This window comes from Pieris rapae, chromosome 5 (assembly GCF_905147795.1).
Source record: "Pieris rapae chromosome 5, ilPieRapa1.1, whole genome shotgun sequence".
Classification (NCBI taxonomy): Eukaryota; Metazoa; Arthropoda; class Insecta; order Lepidoptera; family Pieridae; genus Pieris; species Pieris rapae.
Window position 1 is genome coordinate 1,052,470 of NC_059513.1, and position 21,707 is coordinate 1,074,176.

Genomic DNA, 21,707 nt, shown 5'->3' on the forward strand with positions numbered 1-21,707 from the left:
TCATAAGCTATTTTGTATGTATGTTTTTGTTTGCAAGTTGAAATCATACTTTTAATATCGTAATTTAATTTTAAAAACTGTAATTAGTTACTTGTGAGCCTTCTGGCACTGACAACATCATTTAATATCACATGAGAATCCTGCCAGTTTATAAAAACCTTTTTGAGCATTTGAGTTTAATAAGTTAATAAATAATATTATTTTAGAAGTTAGGAAAATGGAATACGGAAGCCCTTATATATTGTTTGAATTTCCTTAGCTAAGACTGTAGTCTGCCAAGATGTGATAAGGTTGAACCGAATAGTTCGCATTATCTAAACCGGAAGTCAAAGCCTTATTCAGATTTGGAATGTAAATTCAAATATACACTTTCCAATTTCTAATATTGTCTTTAATTCTGTTTTGTAAAACTAAGTAAGATAGTATAATACAAGTAAAAGATAATAACATAATTTTTTGTCTGCTTAATGCGAATGCCACCTGTGCACGACGCTTTTCTGTCAATTAGCACATTTAACAGATGTTGATATCTTAAGCCAATATCAATGGTTTAGCACCATCGGTTTTATCATCATTATATATTACGAAGATATATATTTTATATATTAACGAACCACCGAATTTACTCAAAACGTCGTATATATATATACAATAGATTATTCATGTTATACACAGGCTATATTTTTAATTAATACTGCCGTATGGAGCCTGGGACATGTCACTATTATAAAAATAAAATCGTAGTTAAATAATATATTTTCACAAAGGACAAAAGGTTTATCAGATAATTAAGGTTTATAATTTACGAATCAGACTAATAAATTACCGATTTCTTTAGCTAGTGCTCTTATTGCGTATGGACCACAAGAAATATATTATTAATTTCTTTAAAAATTTTTGTTTTTAAAAACACATAGTAATAAAATGTAATAAACAATTGTACAGAAATCAGAAAGTAACTCACGAACACGATTTCAATATTTTAATAATCTCGTAACTAATGTTAAAAAAACAAAAGACCATTTTTATGAAACAACTCACCGGCGCGATAAAAAGTATTTTTGATTTATTATATCTGCGTGCCATAACACCCAGTAAAATATCAGAAAAGTACACGATCATAATATTCATGAAGAAAGATTTTCTTGTATTTCTGAATATCATCACAACACCTGGAAATAAATCGAGAATTGCGGTCTTTCCTAAGGCCATAAAACCAGTCCAATTTCACTGTTTGTAATTTTATTTATCGATTCTGTCGAAATGTTTTTGCACTGTAATTACTGAAATATAAAATTAAAATTATACTCTGAGTAATTATTATCTTATCCCGTGGCAATGAGTTCTCCATTCTCACATATCTTTTCTTTATAAAGCAAACGGGCAGGGGCTCACCTGTTGTTTGGTGATGCAGCCCATGTACACAACCATCTCATTCTTGATCAGTCTTTAAATGGCACGCTCTTGAAGGACACTAAGTCGAATTGGTTCGGAAATACTTCAGCGGGCATCTGGCTTCACATAGCGGTGGTGCGTGGCAAAATCTGCCTTAAAAACCGCTCAGTTGTGGAACGATGGACTTCGAGGTAGAATTTCAAATCATGCCTCGTGCCTCTCATCTCATGCCTCTCCGTGGTAAATGTGGTAGAAGATGCAGAGAGACGCATCGCACACCATCTACGCAACGCCAATTGATCAAGCCTCTCGGAAAGGAAGAGGTCGTGGACGATACGAATCGCTTCTTGATTAAGGTCAACTGAAAGGAGCTGGTGAAGGGAACTCCCGCCCAGAGGCGAGAACAGTATTCCACGAATTTGTGCTTAACATTGCGTTGGCCCGGAATGAAGTTCCGTCTTGCCTTGCTGAGCACACCAAGATTCTTGGAGTCCTTTACCTCTCAATGACCGCCAAGCTGCGTTCCGTTTGATATATTCCAAGTATTCCGTATTCTACTTGTCATTCGCCTCCTAAGTAATCTGATGGGATATGGTATCTTGGTTTTCTCAGGAATATTATACATACTTGTAGATTTGTCTTAAACCGAAAAGAAAGACAGCACAGGAAAACTGATCAATCTACCAACTAATACATTATTCTATAACAATAGTTATTAAAACTTATTCATTTCCCAATTAATATTTTGTGATAGCTTGCTAGATTTACGAGTTTAAACGGATACTATGAGCCATTAATCATAAAACCACAACTGACGTTTTAATTAAAACGTAGATTTTAATTTCGAGTAATGCGGGTAATTACAGTAAAGAACTTAAATATGGGGGAATAAAATTACTTAGACTTAAGAACCCTTTGTCATAATTTAATTGGAGGTCGTATTGAAATGCCTGTTGCCACGGTGCGAGAGACATTGCCAGAATAAAATTCGATATAGCGATAATTTATACAAAAGGTAGATAAAATAATAGTTTATTAAATATTAAACCCAAATGAGATTTTGTAATAATAGTAGACTGATTCCTTCAATCCTAAGCTTAAGTAAAAAGTTAAAAAAAAAAATCTTTATAAAGATTTATTTAAACTTTATTCGCTGAGCTTAAATGCTATTCTTATCAAACAGTAATATTCTTAAGGGCCTTTTTCACAATGTATGGATAAAGTGCCAAATAATTATGCAACACATAAATTATTCGAAAGATAAAAGTCCCAAATAAGATACTTCGAATTTCATGACGTATAGCGCTATCTGACAGTCGTGAAACGCAAAAATACTATTTATCATACCAATAAGTAACAAATAGCTTATTTGGAACTTATCCGGACATTGTGAAACAGGCCCTAGGTCTGCGAATCAAATCTGTTTTTATCCCTCCGAAAAGGAGAATATCTATTTTTCATCCCCTTAATGGTAAGGGTGGTACAACCCAAAAATTTTTTTGATTATAATATGGGTTTTTGTTTTTTTATGATTTAGCATACAAATATAAATACTTTTTATTATAGTAGATACAAAGTTATTTTTATTGGGCAAAAAACACAATTCCTAGAAATATTAAATTGCAAAACAACGTATGCCGGGTCAGCTAGCCATTATAATGCTTTATCAGAATGCTACAATATGTTACGAGACATATTTTCTAAAATACATGACAATGGCGAATATAATATGTTAGCAAAATTAAAAAATATAAATAATAAAAATATTATAGTTCCAAATAAGATCTTACTAGTATCTTGCTTAACAATATGGTATCTACCTGGTTTTTGCTGAGCACGAATAAATTCTATTTGTATGTTTGAATATCATTCTAATCTAATACTTTTGTTATAGAATGTCCAACGCACAGAATAGCACCATTGGAGTTGTTATTGTTTGACTGAACAAAGGACAATGGCGGACAACGTCGCCTTCGATGACGAGGTAAGTAATGTCCAAATAAGTATATTGAATACAACACTAAAAGTTTGCCTGCTTCCTCACTGTATTACAATAAAGTACCAACTCTGAAGTCATTCGTCCCGTATATATATATTATATTCTAAATAACTAGCCCCCTAAAGTACCAACTCTAAAGTCATACTTTCTATTTATATATATCTATATTTAATATTATAAATAAGTAGCACCCGCGTGCTTTGTTTCTTCTTAATACCTAGCTTTTGAGTACATACCAACATGGAACATTTTGCTATGCAACCCCAGAGACTGTTCGGTTTTCCGGAATGAAAACATTTTAGATTTTTCTGCGATTTTTCTCTCTATATGGGTTGTTCATAGATGGCAGATGAAAATTAAGGGTTGTATGTATTGTTGCATGTTGTATTATGAAAAAATTAAAATAAAACATTTTGTCAAAAAAAAAAATATTTCAAAAACAAAAGAAAGAAAGAAAGAAAAGAAAGAAATAACTTTATTAGACACAAAATACAGTAATGTTTCTATAAAGTAGAGTGCACTGGTCCCACACTAGGATTCCCTGTGTTGTGGGCAGCCAGTCTCTTCCTTTTACATCTAAACGTTACTTAATTAATTAATTTTACTTAACAAATTTATACCTATACTATTTTTGTACGATAAGAATGTTTTCTGTATTAGTATAGGACAGCTTAACAAGATATTTTTTGAGTTTTTTAGTGAAAGTATGTAATGTGATTTTAGAAATGTTAGTGATAATTTTATTTTTAATGAAGTGGTTAAAGATGAATGGGCCTCGGAAGGAGAAAAAGCGTTGAGCGAAAAAAGTGCGATTTTTAGGTTGCTTATAATATAAAGGTTTGCGTTTGGTTAGATTTGGTGTAGGGGGTGTTTGTTTCCAAAAAAGCCTGCAACATTCCTTATCACCTAGGGTTTTTAGCCGATTTTCAGACTTACTGAATATGCATAATTTTTTTAATAATAATCAGTCAAGCTGTTATGATCATTGTATCACGAGAATATTATCCTGCCTTGCACCTTGACCTGCTTGTCTATTAGATGGATAAATCATCCAGATACAGAAATCTGATGCCCAGACCTAAAAAGGTTTTAGCGCCACTGATTGAATTATTAATAAATTCAACATTTACGAATAGTATGAAGGTTGTCACAGTAAAATTGTGAGAATAAAAATTGTTTCGCTTTAAAAATCGGCACATGTTGCAGTTTTTTGTTTTGGAAAATACGATTTTAATTGCCGAAAGCTTTTGCGGGGTTTTTGTTGATTTTATATGTTGTACGCTGTTTTTTAACTAAGCTTTTTAACTATTCATGCTATCTAATTCTAAATTTAAATAAAAATAAATGTAGAAATTGTTGATATTCACAATTTATTTTGTAGCTTCGAAGTAACACAGTGGTAAATTTAAAAACAATTTATGTCCAATAGAGTAATAACATTTATATTCGGTGCGAGTGACGAACATTTTATTTTCTTTATGAAATGAAATCTCGCTGTTGGCCTTTTAGGGCCTTTACAGCTCGGGTGGAATGGACTTTTACCCACTAGCAATGTCTCCTGTGAAACTCGGACGCTCGCTGGAGTGAGCGAAGTGTGAATAAAGGTCCACAATTCCCGTTAAAGGTGGTATTTTACCCTAGACTGATTTTGATTTTGACGGGAAGGGGTAATAATAGATCATAGGCAGCTCCAAGTCACAAGACTACGCTAGTATAGTCAAAGACAATAATCATTAATTCATTTAGGTAACACAATGTACACTTATGAACGTCAAAAAAGAAATCATTGAATACTTCTTATTTGAAATTAATTCTACATTTACTGCCAGTTCTCAAATAGAACGGAATAGAAGAACTGGTAATAAACTCTATAACGCCACTCTTTTGAACCGCCACTCTTTAAGTCGGTCATGCATGCTCGGATTCAGGCCTCGTAGTGTCACCTTGTGGCTTAAGAACATCTGACTCCTTTTATTCAATAGAAATGGAGTCGAGTGAGGACTAACGATGTTCATTTTGCGAACTGCGGCTATGTGTTTACGTAAGTACATAACGTTATCGAGCGAGACTCCTAGGCTTACCGAGGCTACTTCATTTTTTGAGGCGGAATTCTTTGCGAAACCCACCTCTAAATTAGGATTAAACTCACTTTTTTAACGGATTATAGATATGTATTATTATATTTAAACTTATAATTATTTGTACATAATTTTAAATTTAAATTTAAACCGACGTTTCGCGTGCTTTACAGCGTGCGTGGTCACGGTGACTGAAGACAAAGGTGTTAAATGTCAAAAAGTATTACAGCTGCAGAAAATGTTGTGTTATCTGTATTTATTTCCCCGGAGTTGGTATCGACTAAAAGATGTAGTACATCTTGTATCTTGTATCTGTAATACTTTTTGACATTTAACACCTTTGTCTTCAGTCACCGTGACCACGCACGCTGTAAAGCACGCGAAACGTCGGTTTAAATTTAAATTTAAAATTATGTACAAATAATTATAAGTTTAAATATAATAATACATATCTATAATCCGTTAAAAAAGTGTTTTTCTTTAAATGTGTAAAAGTTATGTAAATAAAAGACAATACTAGGATTAAACTCGACCACACCGCACGCCATGCTTTTTAAAACCATTCTTACGCATAACATGAGCTTTTGCATTATTATATGTAATATATACCTTATGTTGTATAATGTTGATGTGAGCTTGGAGTCTGCAGTCTCACTGAATTTTATGGACGTAAAGATTAATGTGCAAAGTAAAGTGAAAGAGTAGTTATAAGAACACTATTAATTGTTCCGACTGTCGACTGTTCCAATTAGTTAACGGATATCAGCGTTTTGGTATTTGTGGTGTGAGTAATAGCGATTTAATGGTTTCGATAACGTTTAAAAAAAAAAATTTTACGTCTCATTCCTTCTTGGTTAGCGAACTCATGCGAGTGATATGTGTAATTAATAAGATTTCTATCGAGGTAGACGTGTTTATTTGTACACTGGCTGTGTTCTCATGACGGATTAGACGGGTGTTTAATAACAGTCATGCAATTGCGCGTTTGATTTAATCTTGGCCCATGAGGAGACGACTCAATATAGGTATAGATCATCTTCAAGAGAATGTTAAATGGGCAGTTTAGTCGTAGCTTCAGCGAACCTACGACTCTCATTCCTGTAGTCTCAGGTTCCCGTCGGGTGACAAGCAAAAACTTTATTTGCATTTTTGTGCATTTAACATTATCTTGAACAATGTAAGAGAAAGTGGAGGAACCGGCATGCCTTAGACCCAAAGTCGGCGTGTGTCAGGCAGGCTGATCACCTACTTGCCTATTAGATTGACAATTTATCATGAAACAGAATCTACACTAAAAATATGTATGTATGTATTTTAAATCGTATTATTGTAAAGATATAATAGTTATGTGAGAAAATAAACCTATCGCTAGCAGTGATACTACATCTTAAGACGAAAATAGAAAGGAAATAGAGCTCAAAGTTTCTTTGTGATCATTTACCTATATTTACACAGTTTCGTAATATAACTGGGTATTAACGGCAATTATGGGTCAGCAGTACACGTGTTTTCCGCTTCCACGCGTTCGTATACAGTTTAATTATAACCCAAGACAAATAGTAATAATATTTTCTTTGAGTTTGACATTACAATTTTACTATGTTAATTAGTGTGTCTTCTGTGCCGTTCAACCCGCACTATACTCATATTTTTAATTCCGTAGAATTCTGACAGTAACGTTTTTTGACATGTAAGAGATGGCAAACCTTTTTGGCCGGGCACATTTTTCAATATCATTACGAATCTGAACATCTGAGACTATATATACATTTTATTAGTGAATATATCCAATTTTTGCAGTAATCCACATTAAAAGTGGTTGACTGTCGAGAGTAATTATAGTGTCTATTTACATTAATTTTTATGAATTAAAAATAATAATCTAATTTTTTTTAAATGTTATACGAAATTGTAGCCTAATGATAATATCTACGAAAACATAACGGTTTTATACCTTACAAGTAGATGGAAAGAGAGGGAGACAATAGTTAATCACAAACAATTGTCTACAAGAAGAACCAGAAAATGAATTCATCAGCCCGTAACCAAAAAGACGTATCTAAATTATGACTGTTTCAAAAGGTAAATTAAATGCATGTAAGTTTATGAATAATGTATTTGAAAATTTCTTCCAATACAAAGCGAACTGGTCAAAACAGCTCAAACTTTGATCTCAACTTTTCGAAACAATCCTTTGAACCTTATTCTTGACCAATAAAGGTTTTATTAGTTTGACCCCAATTTTCCTGGTGCTTACAGTTTTTCGTCGTTAGGACACATCTCATTGTCAGAACTGAATTCTGGATAAAAACAAGTCTGGTGACATTTGCGCAAAATTATCTGTGTGAATGAGTGAATGTCGGAAGTCACTCTCCGGTATCACTCTTTGTTCGTGGCGTTCTAAACAATTGTTTCACCAACATGTCTCCCGTCTGCTCTGGATGCTTTAACACCCACAACCAAGTCATTATTATGATCTGCAATATTCCGATATTGAGCAGTGTTGGCCCAGTGGCTTTAGCATTTAAAAAAAAAAGTGGCTTGAGTCGCACGCTAAAGCCACTTTAAAAAAAAAAGTGCGACTCTCACACCTGAGGTCTTAGGTTCGATCCCCGGCTGTGCACCAATGGAGTTTCTTTCTATGTGCGCATTAAACATTTGCTTTAACGGTGAAGGAAAATATTGTGAGGAAACCGACATATCTTAGACCCAAAAAGTCGACGATATTTAAAAAATGATCATGAAACAGATTCAGAAATCTATGGCCAAGACCTAAAGAGGTTGTAGCGCCATTGATTGTTTTTTTAAACTCCGATATTCCTAGTTAAGATTTCAAGGCATCTTAGCCAAACCCTTCTTTGGCCTAAGGCTTACATTTTCTTCCATTGACAAGTAGACATTAGGGTTCCGTACCGGAAATCGTGAGTTCCAAATTTCAAAAACGTATTGAATTGACGTAAATTATACAGAATAGTTTTATATATTCTTACGTTTATATAATTCCTATTTAAAATTTAATCGAATTTAAGTTGATAAATAGTTCTACAGCTATGCCTGGCCGCTTCAAGCCTCGTACGATGAAATAGTAAATTCCAGTTTAGTTTGATTAAAATGCAAATCACAACACAGATCGCGGAAATAGACGGCACTGTTTTTGCACGACTTATGGAATTATTAAAGTCTGTTTGACGTAGTGGTGAACGCACTTTGTACCCAGAAGGTGCTTCATTCCCAAATCTTAAGTCAAGTTTAAGTTAAGCTTAAGTTTGGTTTAAAATACAATATTTAAAAAACATGCAACAGATGGCATGCATCAAAAGCAATAACATATCTCAATCCGTTTTTGACCATGTGTGACATCTTAATCCAAATAGTGTTAAGTTGTGCCAATAACCAATCGGCGGATTGTAAAAGCAATCTGTCGATACAAGCTATCCATGGTAGGTCGGATCGGTGTATACCTTTGTATGAAAATGACAGTTCAACTGTGCCAATATTAACATTAACAATATTAAGATTTTAACTTACACCAGTTTTCAAAATAATTAAATAGCTATTTGATATGTTTTAAACATAGACATGTATATTTTAATATTATGTGTACGGTTTTATTTACTTTATTTGGTTTATATTGATTATCAAAATATGTAAAGAGCGTAGAGATTGCAGTCTATCCGTCGTCAAAAATAGATTGTCTTCGTAGGGTTTGGTTATTGAGATGCAGATAGGAGATCGATCGACTGTCATGGCCTCATATCAGATTGTTTTCAATCTGGGATTACGGGTTCAATGATAAACAATTATTGTTAAAAAAGTGCGTAGTATTTATAGCCGACAGAAAACTTTAAAATGTTCTCACATAAAATAAAACACTATTTCACATTTAAACCGTATTTTTTTAAATTGAGCGGGAGGGAGAATCCGGATTGTGCGAAATGTCACACAAAATGTCGCAAATTGCTTTTCGTGGTACCAGGTTGTCATGAAACCGTAAGAGGCTTACGTGCGACCGTCTTCGGGATAAGTAAATCATTTAAGACGGCTGTCGGGTCGTGGTTAGTAAAAGCATATATATTATTATAAACAATATACACTATACAAAGCATTATATTTTATTATTTATTGCTGCATCATGAGCACACCCCACATACACACCATCACACATCACAGCCAAATTAGGCTTATTTAAATAAATTGAATTCACACTTAGTTAAATGTATTGCATACTTTTTGTTTTTTTATTCCCTTCTGTAAATCTTTTTGTAGTATGATGTATTCCATCTTTGGCTATATTTTCAGTGTATTTGTTTGTAATTATATATAAATTATGTTAGCTGTAGGATTACGAAATAAATAAATAAATTGGTACTACAATTTTAGGCACTTTGTAGGACGTCCTCAAGCATAAGACAAATACAAAAAAAGATAAGAGTATCTTAAAAAAGCAATAGTAAATACTTAATTTTCGTGTAACGAAGGCAAAATTTATACTCATAATCTAAGAATGCGAAAAATTGTTAACATTAAATTAGTTAATTTTCGTCCCAATCGCCATATAATTTAAAGTTTTAAATCAAAGAATGAATAATTACAGCTACTTTTATAATGCCATACATCGCTGATTTTCGAAAACGTCAACTAAAATTATCAGCCATATAATACTCATTATCTCCTGGTACATAAAAGAAGAAAAAATAGATAATGTAAATAATATAAATATATGGAAATTGTATTCGTTTTTATAACTAACTCCGAAGCGAAATTAGAAAATACATATATACATTTAATTAAAGCTTTCGTTAAACATAACTTAATAATTAATGGTCTTATAAATTTGACGATTATTTAAATAATAATATCCTTAAATTTGCTCCAGTTCAAACAATTTGATCGACTCAAAACTTGGCGATTAAAGAGTGGCGGAGAATTTCTTACCAGGTCGATGAGCCCGCTCTGCGCCGTTGATTTTCGAACTGGCAATAAAATTAAATTTAGAAATGGGTAAATTTAAATTTAGAATCAATTTAACATCCTTTCTGATGATGTTCATAGTGTTTACTTATATGAAAAAAGTTATTTTAAGTTAAAAAAATTAAAAGATTCAGTGTTTTGTTAAAAAAATAATAAAGATCCGGCTATAATGTATGTTTCTCTTTATGTATTTTGTAAATAAACATATTCCTATGTGCAATTTCATATTACAAGATATCTTACAAGACAAGAATACACAACTCTAGTTCCGTAAACACGTCACAAAGACCACTTTCAATAGACATCGTACGTGATCAACTTTGGAAGAGAGGGCTCAAGTTAGACTGGTTTAACTTATTGGAGAATATGGAAATTGTCTCTCATATCACTGAGATATATTATGGATTAAAATATTTTATTTTAACGTATTGAAAATATGTGTTAAACATCGAACTACAGTTCAAAACAAACAATATAATACTTAAAAATATATCTAATAACTAACCTTAAAATTAATAATTAATTAAAAAATATTATTAAAAGGAGTCCCTTTAGGCAAGGTTCCGAAGATACTGGCAGCGTTCCCCCTTTGAATAGCTAGACTAATTCTTTAATTAGTCTAGCTATTTAAATTTTAGGGATTTAATTCGAAATATTAACACTTTAAATTAAAGCATTTGTTAAGAAAGAGATAAATGTTGTGGTAAGTTTAATCTCTGTCTGTCCGTAAATGGATTTTCTGTGTGCGCATTTAACACTCGCAGGTCCGGTGACAGAAAAGATCGTGAGGAAATAGACTTGCTTAAGACCCAAAATGTCATCGTCAGGTACGACGTCAAGTTACAAATTAAGAAAAACAAAAATTATGACTAAATAGTCAGAATAAAAAAATAATATAATAAATATATTTATTACAAATGTTACAAGATATCTTTTCTAAAATATATATTTTACAATTATGTTAATCATTGCTACAATACATAAAAGTATTACACTATTCATTTTAGATCTTACTTAACTTAAAAGAAAGAAAGAAGAAAGAAAGTATAATAAAGCCGAAACTGCTCGGTCCGTTCATTTACAGAAATATATATAAATATTATATTTATTAGTATTAATAATCAAACTATTAAATACAGTATTAAAACACTTAGTACATTTAGTAAGTGTAGTAAGTACATTTAGAAATATAAGTTCAGCTTATAGTGGCGATGTTTGTTAACGATTCAATAAACCAGTATATCAAGAGCTCCAGTTATGTGGATGTAAACGTGGCTTGGAGTTAGAACTTGTTACGAACTAATAATTTCCGTTAGTTATAGTAACTTTCCTTTCAATTTTGCTAACGGGATTATAATATAACTTTTCTATGTGTGTACTCGATGACGTATACCGTGTATTCATTGCTCATGCTAATCAAACTGAAACCTAGTTTCAAGAGGTCAACCCATTTCTTTGTATGTTGAACGTAATGGACAGCGCAATCTTGAAATATGTATTGATATACGGAATCTGAATAAGTTAATAAGTTAACTCCTTTGTTGTTTTCTTCAAGAACGAATGAATGCTTATCACACCGAGACAGAAGAAGATTTTATCCTGTACGAACTGGACGCTTGTCGTTCCACGTTTTAAGCCTTTTCGCAGCACCTATATAGAACCAGCTGCCCATTATTTATATATATATATATATTTCCAATTCAACTCTGGATATAAAGATATTATGACAAGAAAAGAACGTGCCGTTCTTGTCTGCAACTCGCGAGTTTTGTCGCCATGGAAACTCCGTGGGCGACGGTGTCGGATAGACCAGCCGTTGCCTCTCTTCTATAAAACAAAATTAAAAAACCAAACCGCACTAGAAGCAATGTTTAGTTTATACAACAAAAGTTTTTAAAAATAATACATTCTATCATTCTCTTCTAATTTTCTGTGTATTTCGGTAACCTTGAAGCGAGAACGGCTTCTAGCACTCGCTAGAAGCAATTTCAAACTTTTGACAGAATATAAAAGATAAGAGTACTTAGGCTTTCATAACTTAAGCTGAAGTTCAAACACTTGACAGTCCTTAAACACATCACAAACTTATCAGAGATAACAATTTGATGTTAAATAATTTAATATGATTTCGAGAATCGAATATCATTATAGCAAAACTCTAACAATAACAAAAGAACAAAACCGGTGGCGCAAGATCGTTTCTTGTCTTTAAAGTTAAGTTGGTGAACAGGCTTCAGAGCAGCCTCTAACAACACAATTCTACCCAAAAATTAATGTAATATTCAAAAATAGGTAAGTATTTCAAAGACGTTTTATGGAGTTTTAAAAAGTTCCTCAACGCAAAAAAGGGCTGGTATACGGCGAAGTGATTACGCGCATACTCCACTGAGAGCTCTTTACCATAGGCAACTGGGTTGAGTTGGGCTCGCAGTTGCACAGCAGATGGTCTTGACATTGACTCTTGGGACATAGTTTAGTGGTGGTCTATGCCACATCACGGGTCGACCCCCCAATCGCGTTGCTTTAGCAAATTGAAACGGCGCAGGGGTCTGTAAACTGATTTCCTAACAAAAACGGGTAAGTCAAATCATTTATTCCAATTAGACCACATAAAATGGCACTTTTGACCGTTAAATTAAATATAAAGATGATTCTAGTTGCCACTTCTAAAAGGTAGTTTCGTGTGGAGAACAATAGGCAAAAAACCTTCTTAATTACGCTTTTTAAATAGAATTTACAATATTTGTATACATTAGTTAAATAATATGAGAAGACAACGCACTCCTATACTCTTAGAATAAAATTACTATACAAATCTCTACCGTGGATTCGCATCCTAACAATGCAAACAAATCCTCGGTCACACATTAGTCTCCATAAAACTTAATAAGCTAAACTTCCCTCACGTATAAACACCGGTGAAATTTCCTGCCAACAGACGTCGTTAGGAATTAGTTAATCCTGAATTTGTAATTTATATTCGTCAACAAAGGGGATTATAAACAAATTTACTACGGAAACTTTGCGATGCCGGAAGTACCTGACGATAATTCAATTAAGAACTTGAGGAATTTGAACGACCTTTCAAAAGATGGATTCTTGGTAGTAAATTGTCAGAACCGGCTGTATCCAGGGTTTGAGACATGCGGGATTCATACTTCGCTCTGAGTCTCGACTCTGCATATAAGAAAAAACCTTTATTACAAACAATAACAGGATACGCGCACCACCACTTTGTGGAACAAGCTGCCCACTGAAGTATTTTCGAACCAATTCGACTTAGGGTCCTTCAAGAAAAGAGCGTACAAATTCTTAAAAGGCCGGCAACACACTCGCGAGCCCTCTAGCTTCGAGAGTGCCCAGAGTGTATCACTTAACATCAGGTGAGCCTCCTGCCTGTTTGCCCCCTGTTCTATAAAAAAAAATACGTAAAATAAAGTGCACTAGGATTCCGTGTTGTATCCAGTCAGTCTCTTTCTTTTGACGTGTTAACTGTATTTTATAATTCTACATAACACCAATTTATATTTAAACTTTGCAATATTTTCTGTATCGGAAGAGGACAGGTTGACAACTTAATGTTTGAGATTTTTTGTAAATGTGAGTTTTGAAATGTTAGCGATAATTTCTAAGGAACCTTTCCTATAGGATATCTTAAGAATGGCAGGAAGGGATGTACCTGAATCATCATCATCATCATCTGGGTCCTTTAAATAATACAGGATTTGAGTTTTACTCTATATAAACCACTTGTGTACAGCAATAGAACATAAGCGAAATTTTTATTTATTTATAGCTTTATATCAGAATACAAAATATATACATTATAGCTATTGTTTTTGTCAATCTACGACAACTGAGTGTGCCTACAGGCAAAGGCCTCCCCCATTTTCCTACATTTTTCCTTACTCTCAGTCCCTTCCAGGTGTTTCCAGTCATACCCACGATTTCGTCGGCCCACCTTTTAAATTGCCTACCTCAGTTTCTTTTATGGCCTCTTAGTTGCCACAGTGTTACAATTTTGCTCCATTTATATAAGCGAAATAGTGAACTGTTAGTTGCTAAGAAACAATTGAATGCTGTATAACAGTTGAAGAGAATGCATACATCTGCATATACTCTCGGGGCGTAACTCGGACGATTTAGCAAATCGCCACGCTTATAAAACTAAGCCTGAGTGAGCAAAATGTACAGCCTTGATTCGTTCAGGTACCTACACTGTATAGTGATACTACTACTTTGTCACAAATATTTAGTTGTACATGGAACAAAATCTGGTCCATATTATCAAAAGAACGCGATTTATAATAGTATATTTTAAGTGCGCAAAGCCTGTCATGGGTGTCATCAGATTTAATGATTGGAATCAATGAGTTAGGTTTCTTTTCATTTCATATCAATATAAAAATCTACTGAAGACTTGGCTGCATGGGCATAGTTCGATAAATAGACTTTTCAATGCAAAAAAAAAATTGTTGGACAAATGGTATCGCTTTTTGCAGATATTGATGTCTTTTATAAAACTGTCGTATTTCACATTGCTCTATTGTCAATAGTTTCGGCATACGATATAGGAACTTTTTTTGGTATTTTTTATACTATTGTCATTTTATACGGAATCCTAACTTTTTTAAAAATATTCAATAGCCATCAGGAATATAAGTTTCTGATAGTGTTTAGATTTATGTTTTTAATAGTAAAATTCTTCATATTAGTCCTATGACTAATCTTTCAACCAAAACTATAGTTTAGGCAGCCTATTCACACACAAAAAAATCACATTTTTTCCTCTTTATTAGATTGATTAATCTATAGAATAGTCAAAGACAATAAAACTAACATGGGATGAAATAAAATGTCGATGTAATTATGAGCATTAATTATACTCAAAATCATACTTCTTTGGAAATTGTTTTGATAGAATTTTCCCGAACTTCTCTAACCACATTCTTTTCTCCTCGATTTTTGGATTGACAGTAGTCGATGTTCTCATTCTAGCCAAGTTATGTAAATACGACTCGTACAGACTCATCCTTGGCAAGACTGAATTGTCTTCAGCGGGTTGCAAGGGGACATTAACGGGGTCAAACGGCAACGTAAGCATAAATTTCCTAGGGTCACCAAAATATGGATTCCTATCCTCCGTCGTACTCATCGTGGTGGTGGTAGCCACAGTTGTAGTTGTTGGTCGATTGTCTTCGTCCCAAATGACTGTGTCGATCCATTTAGCGAAGCTAGCGGCTTTGGGGAACGCGTGGGTTTTCGTATAAAGGGCACAGGTGTGCAGAAAAGCGGTTACAGCGATTAAAGTGTTGTTTTGTATCGCTGCGCCGCCGTTGTCTTTCTGAAAGTTTTTATTATTATAAGTTTAATATGTTGTTGTTTTAAGGGTTAAACTAGTGGGAGAAAGAGACATAGAGCTTCAGAATTTGGAATTATAGCGGCTAAACTGCAATGACGTCATGCTCTAAAATGCGAAGTAGTCCCGAATTACTTTGGGTTTTATCTCTTCTCTCTTATCTGCCCTGAGGCACTGGAGCTTTCGGGCTAGTCAAAAAAATGTGACGCTACAACCCTAATTGTGTCTGGGGCTCCAATTTCTGAATCAAGTCTAAGGCAAGCCTGTTTCCTTACGATGTTTTATCGTGCCCCCCCGTTGCCCTCCCTTACAACTATCCCTGAAAGCGTCATATATAATTTATAAGGTAATGTAAACGAACCCAAATATTATCATAACAAACAAATTTCTCTCACACCCCTGCAGCATATTTTTATAATAATAAAAGCTACGTCTGTAATATGAGCTAATGTGAACGGAATTTTTTTAATCTTCTAAGTAATTATTCGGTATACTTGATTCATCTGGATGTCGCATTTAGTTTCCGAAAAGTACTACTCAAAGTTACATACTCGTATATACATTCTGTTTAGAAACAAAATTCTAAAAATTATCTTTCGCCAAAGAAGTATAACTTTTAACTGACATTAGTACGTTCACCTTGTTTTATAATTTTTTTGGCTAATTTTCCGACTATACTTTCGTTGGAGGTATTAATTTCATACACATAATACATATCTTTTTTGCAATGTTTAAACCTGTAATGTATTCGGTGTTGTACCTTACGTAGCAAAGCATTGACTCGGACTTTAAATTATATAAAAAAAGCTAATAAATAATAAGCTTATAAGCCGGAATGAAAGCTTTTTCTGTGATTATAAACCTAAGAGTTCAAGTTATAAGTTCTTAACTAACAAATAAAATTAGGGGTTGATCGTAAAGGCTAGATCAAAATACATATGTTTACATATTGTATTATAAAAAAAATAATAAAAAACAATCTAATAAATAAAATTTTTGTGTCGGACACTCCTTATAACTTAGACAATTGAAATATAGACAGTAGCCGATTCTCAGACTTACTGAATATGCATAAAAAAATTCGGTCGAGCCGTTTCGGAGGAGTATGAAAACGAACATTGTGACACGAGAATTTCATAACAATACCAAAGTTTTTGTATCCAAGTTGTTTTGGTTTAGTTACTTTTCCAATTTTATGGAACACCAATTTTTAAGTAAAATATATGCGGTTTGTTTTCGATTATGTCAAAGGAATATCTTAATATATATATTTCTTGTGTGCGTGTGTATGTGACTGAACTCCTCCTAAACGACTGGACCGATTTAGACGAAATTTTTTGTGTGTGTTCAAGGGGATCTGGGAATGGTTTAGATTCACAATTTTGTCCGCTGGTCAATGTTTTTTTAATTAATTTTCAATTTATTAGTTGTTGTTGATTTTGGAATGTTTTACATTGGATCCGACAGACGGCGCTACCATCGCAGTGTCAAATTTTAAATAATATTCGAATTTTAATTTTAGTCTGTCCCGAAATTTAAAAAAAGTTTTGTTATCATTGTGTTATATCGTGTGTGACCATGTGCTGGATCGTTAGATATTGTCATAACATTTGAATAATAATTTTCATCAAAATGGCTTATTAAAAATTGAAATTTTGAAATTAAAGACGTGTAGACAGGACAACGTCTGTCGGATCCGCTAGTATTCATATAATAATTGTTACCCTGCAAAAATGCCTGTTGGGATCTTGTACACCTCCAATGCAAATATAGTTTCCTGGTAGCAGCTTGGTAGACTCACAAATTGTAGGATCAATTACTGGTGCGTTCACCACTCGTATGTGCTAGAAAAATATGTATTTGTGATATTCGATCTATGTTAAATAATTTAGATTAAACATAACTAACATTATATCCTAGAGATTATACTAACATTATACCTCAAAGAAGTGGAAACGCGGGGTATTGATCCACAAATAACATCTTGAAAGACAGTAAGAGATAAGAACGTTTATAGAAAGAACCAAGGGAAGGGAAGAAGCCCTTAACAAAGGTGGATAGAAGATATAAAAGGGTTAGCAAGAAGCGAATGGGAAAAGTTAAATTCTTAAAAGGCCGGCAACGCACTCGCGAGCCCTCTGGCATTGAGAGTGTCCATGGGCGGTATCACTTAACATCAGGTGAGCCTCCTGCCCGTTTGCCCCCTGTTCTATAAAAAAAAAGTATCACATGGGAAACTTGGAAGACGCTGGAGAAGGCCATTTATGTGTGCAGGGGTTTCATGGAAATGCATGGGAGTTATTACTATTAAATACGTCATTTTAGTAATAAAACTACGGAATACACTTTCTGAAATATACACCAAGAAGAGGTTTTATTCACAAAGACATTTACCCTAGGAATCGTATATCACATGATTTTATGACCATTGTAAAGTTGAGGATTTATCGGTCTGCCTTTATTACCATTTTTATCAGATCAAATATATGATTCCAAGCGAGATTTTGCATTTGAATCTTGACCGTTGTAACTAGAATTTATATTTACACAATAATAAATTTTATCTGTTATAACTTTATAAAATACGAATATTTTTTGCTTTTTTTGTCTCTACAATGTTATCTGTAATATAATATACTATCTTATTAAGTATTATTAGGAGGCACAACTTGGAGAAGAAGAGCTAACATCAGAAAATAATGGAAGCAGATGGAAGAGGCATATATGTCGCAGGACACGTTGATAACGGCTGATGTGCTGAATTAGATTAAGTTTTATTTAAGTACCTTAAATAAGTGTTAGTATAATATATTGGGTGTCAGATATAAAGGCTTAATAATAATAAAAAGGTCTCTTTCATTTACTAAACAGTTAATTAAACAAATTCAGTGGCACTACTACCCTAATTAGGACTGGGGCTCCAATATCTGCATCTGTTTCATGATAATTTGTCATTCTAATAGGAAAGTAGGTCTCCTCTAACACACGTCGTCGAATTTTTGGGTTTAAGGCAAGCCGAATGTTAAATACTACATAGAAAGTCCATTGGTGCACCAGGGATCGAATCTACGACCTCAGAAATAAGACCCGCACGACCAATTCACTAGGCCAACATTGCTCTTTTACTTAATTAATGAGACTTAGGGCCTGGTTCACGATGTATGGATAAAGTACCAAATAGCTATGCAACACATAAATTATTTGAAAGATAAAAGTTCCAAATAAAATACTTATCGTTTCATGACGAATAGCGCTATCTGAAAGTCGTGAAACGCAAAAATACTGTTTATCCTACCAATAAGTAAAAAATAGATTATTTGGAACTTATCCGGACATTGTGAATAGTAACTTATAGTAAAATAAATAACTAATAAGCAATATTTTCTAAACAAATCTTTGTGCCAATTTTGATTAATGTATATATTTTTAATACCAGTGTTTAGTTGGATGCAACGTACCCCAGTTGGTGTCCATGCTATTAGTGAAGTGAGAAAGCCCAAGGACACTTCATCATCAGGTCGTGGAATATTTACAGCCTGTACTCGCTTGTCAAAAACTAATGGCTCAGCTAGTTTTGCGGCGCATACTTTGAGGTCAAAGTTGCTTATTAACATTTTAATCTGAAATCATAAAACTTAGTTTTTTTATGTTCAAACCATAATACAAGGATAGACACATTTCTGTGTCTGTATGTTCTTTATCCGTTTATTATTACCTAACTGAAATATATTTGTATTGCGGGGAATCGAACATCTCCACCATGCAGGTTCTACAGCGTTTATCATAGAGAGTGTTCAGAGGAGTTATTCGTATTAATACCTGCAGCTGAGTTTCATCATCTGACGTCAAGGCTGAATACAAAATACCATCTTCATCACCTCGAGTCCGTCGTTCCACAACTGTGCGTTTCTTAAGGCATTTTTTGCCATGCACCACCACTATGCGGAACCAGCTGCCTACTGAAGTTTTTCCGTATCAGTTATTCCGCATTCCTTATGCTCCTTCAAGAAAAGAGCGTACCCTTTCTTAAAAGGCCAGCAACGCACTTGCGAGACTTCTGACAATATGAGTGTACATGGGCGGCGGTATCACTTAACATAGCTTCCTGTTAAATTAAAAAAAAACCCATATGTAAGTTTGTTGAACAGAACGCAATCTAAACAACGTTTTAACTTTAAACAAATCAGCCAATCACATTTGAATAATTGTGGCTGATTTGTTATTCGGGAACAGTTTATAAAAATCTCTAATCAATAAATGCCAAACTCTGTTCATTCCTCACGCCCTGGTACTTCAAATTATCAAATAATCATATGAGGTGAATCATACCTTTGAAATATTTCCGCCCTTGTTGTTATAGTTACTGCCGCTTCGTATTGTGTAGTTGCTGAGATATTTGTGGCTCACGTACGATGACATTACACTTCTGGAAACACAATTGAACTTAGAGACATTTGTATCTATTATATGGATTCCTTCGGGAGATTGCTGTCAATTCTTTTTTTTCGTATTCAGTGTTGTCTAGTGTAAATAATTGTCATAAATATTCAATATAGTAGACTCTCAATGTACTATTATATAAAAGTATCTGATAGACTATACTCGTGAAGTATATTGTTCATGAATAGACAAGATTCAAGTCTCTCTTCCCGTATGAACTAACTGTTACTGTAGCAGATGGACAGGAAGCTCCCCTGATGTTTAGTGATACCGCCGCCTATGGACATTGTCAATGCTAGAGCTCGCAAGTGCGTTACCGGCATTTTAAGAATTGGAACTCTCTTTTCTTGAAGGACCGTATGTCGAATTGGTTCTTTGGGCAGCTGGTACATAGATTGTACCACCAGAATATTTTTGTATCAATTTCTTGTAAATAAATTATTATTTGATGACCTACTAGAATGCTTTATCCAACTAAATTCAAAATCTACTTAGTACTCATATCTATTTTATGTACTGTGATAAAGCTGATGTGGTAACGTCTTATAAATCGATGAAGGCAGGTTGCACGCACGAAAAAACATGACTAGTCACGTTCCGCCTGAGCCGAGCTTCATTGTCACGTTCCGCTTGCGCAAGCCAGAGTGCGGTACAAGCGATGGAGATTCACGATCGGCCTAAGCGTTTGGCTTGTGACGCATTTATCTTAAGTTGTTAATAGCACATTTATACATGTCTGTATAATTAAAGTAAAAAAAATATTTGTATTAACGAGTGTAAAAATATGTTCATTAATCGAAAACATTAAAAATAAAATAAATTTTCCTTAATATTATATGTTTCCTTATGACGTTGTCTCGTAAAATTAAAGTTCTTAAACCGAATTTACAGAATACTAAATTAAAAAAAAACTCTTGCCTACGTAAATGCAATGTTGGTGCTACGGCGTAGCAGTATTGCACCAGTAGCGGGTTTTGTGGTCTAAGCTAGCCGATATAGTGATTAGGTATTATTATGCAAATACACATAAAAACAAAATAAAAACCTCTAAGCGTTTTAAGTTTGGGCCTCAGATATCTGTATATGATTTATGTTCAATCTAATACGCAAGTAGCCGATTGGCCTCCTGTGCTTGACACACCCCGTAGTACTTTTGAGTCTAAGGAATGTTAAATGCGCACATAGATGGAAAGTCCATTGGTGCACAGCCGGTGCTCGAACCTACAAATACAGGGAAAACAGTGGCATACTAAAGCCACTAAGCTAAGACAGCCTATGCATCATAGTTGTATAGAGATCTATTGAATAATTCGTATGTAGAAGTCGTCTGCAAATACTAAACAATTATTTCGCGATTTGAACCTAGAACACCATTCTTCCCTTTTGAAATGAAATCGTTTATTTGCAAAGATTGTGGTACAATTAGATACATTAATATCAAATAATTCGCCATATATAAATAGGC

The 21,707-nt window shown here is 33.8% G+C and overlaps 1 protein-coding gene across 2 annotated transcripts in view; it reads left to right on the plus strand.

Annotated features, from left to right (window-relative positions):
• LOC110996809 (dipeptidyl aminopeptidase-like protein 6) overlaps nt 1-21,707 on the plus strand; it is a 115,800-nt gene that overhangs the window by 15,555 nt on the left and 78,538 nt on the right. For both annotated transcript variants that reach the window (XM_022264659.2, XM_045628301.1), the window contains exon 2: nt 3,290-3,379. In XM_022264659.2, coding sequence (XP_022120351.1) covers nt 3,350-3,379 — 30 coding nt within the window. In that variant the 5' untranslated portion in view covers nt 3,290-3,349. The remainder of the gene's footprint in view (nt 1-3,289; nt 3,380-21,707) is intronic.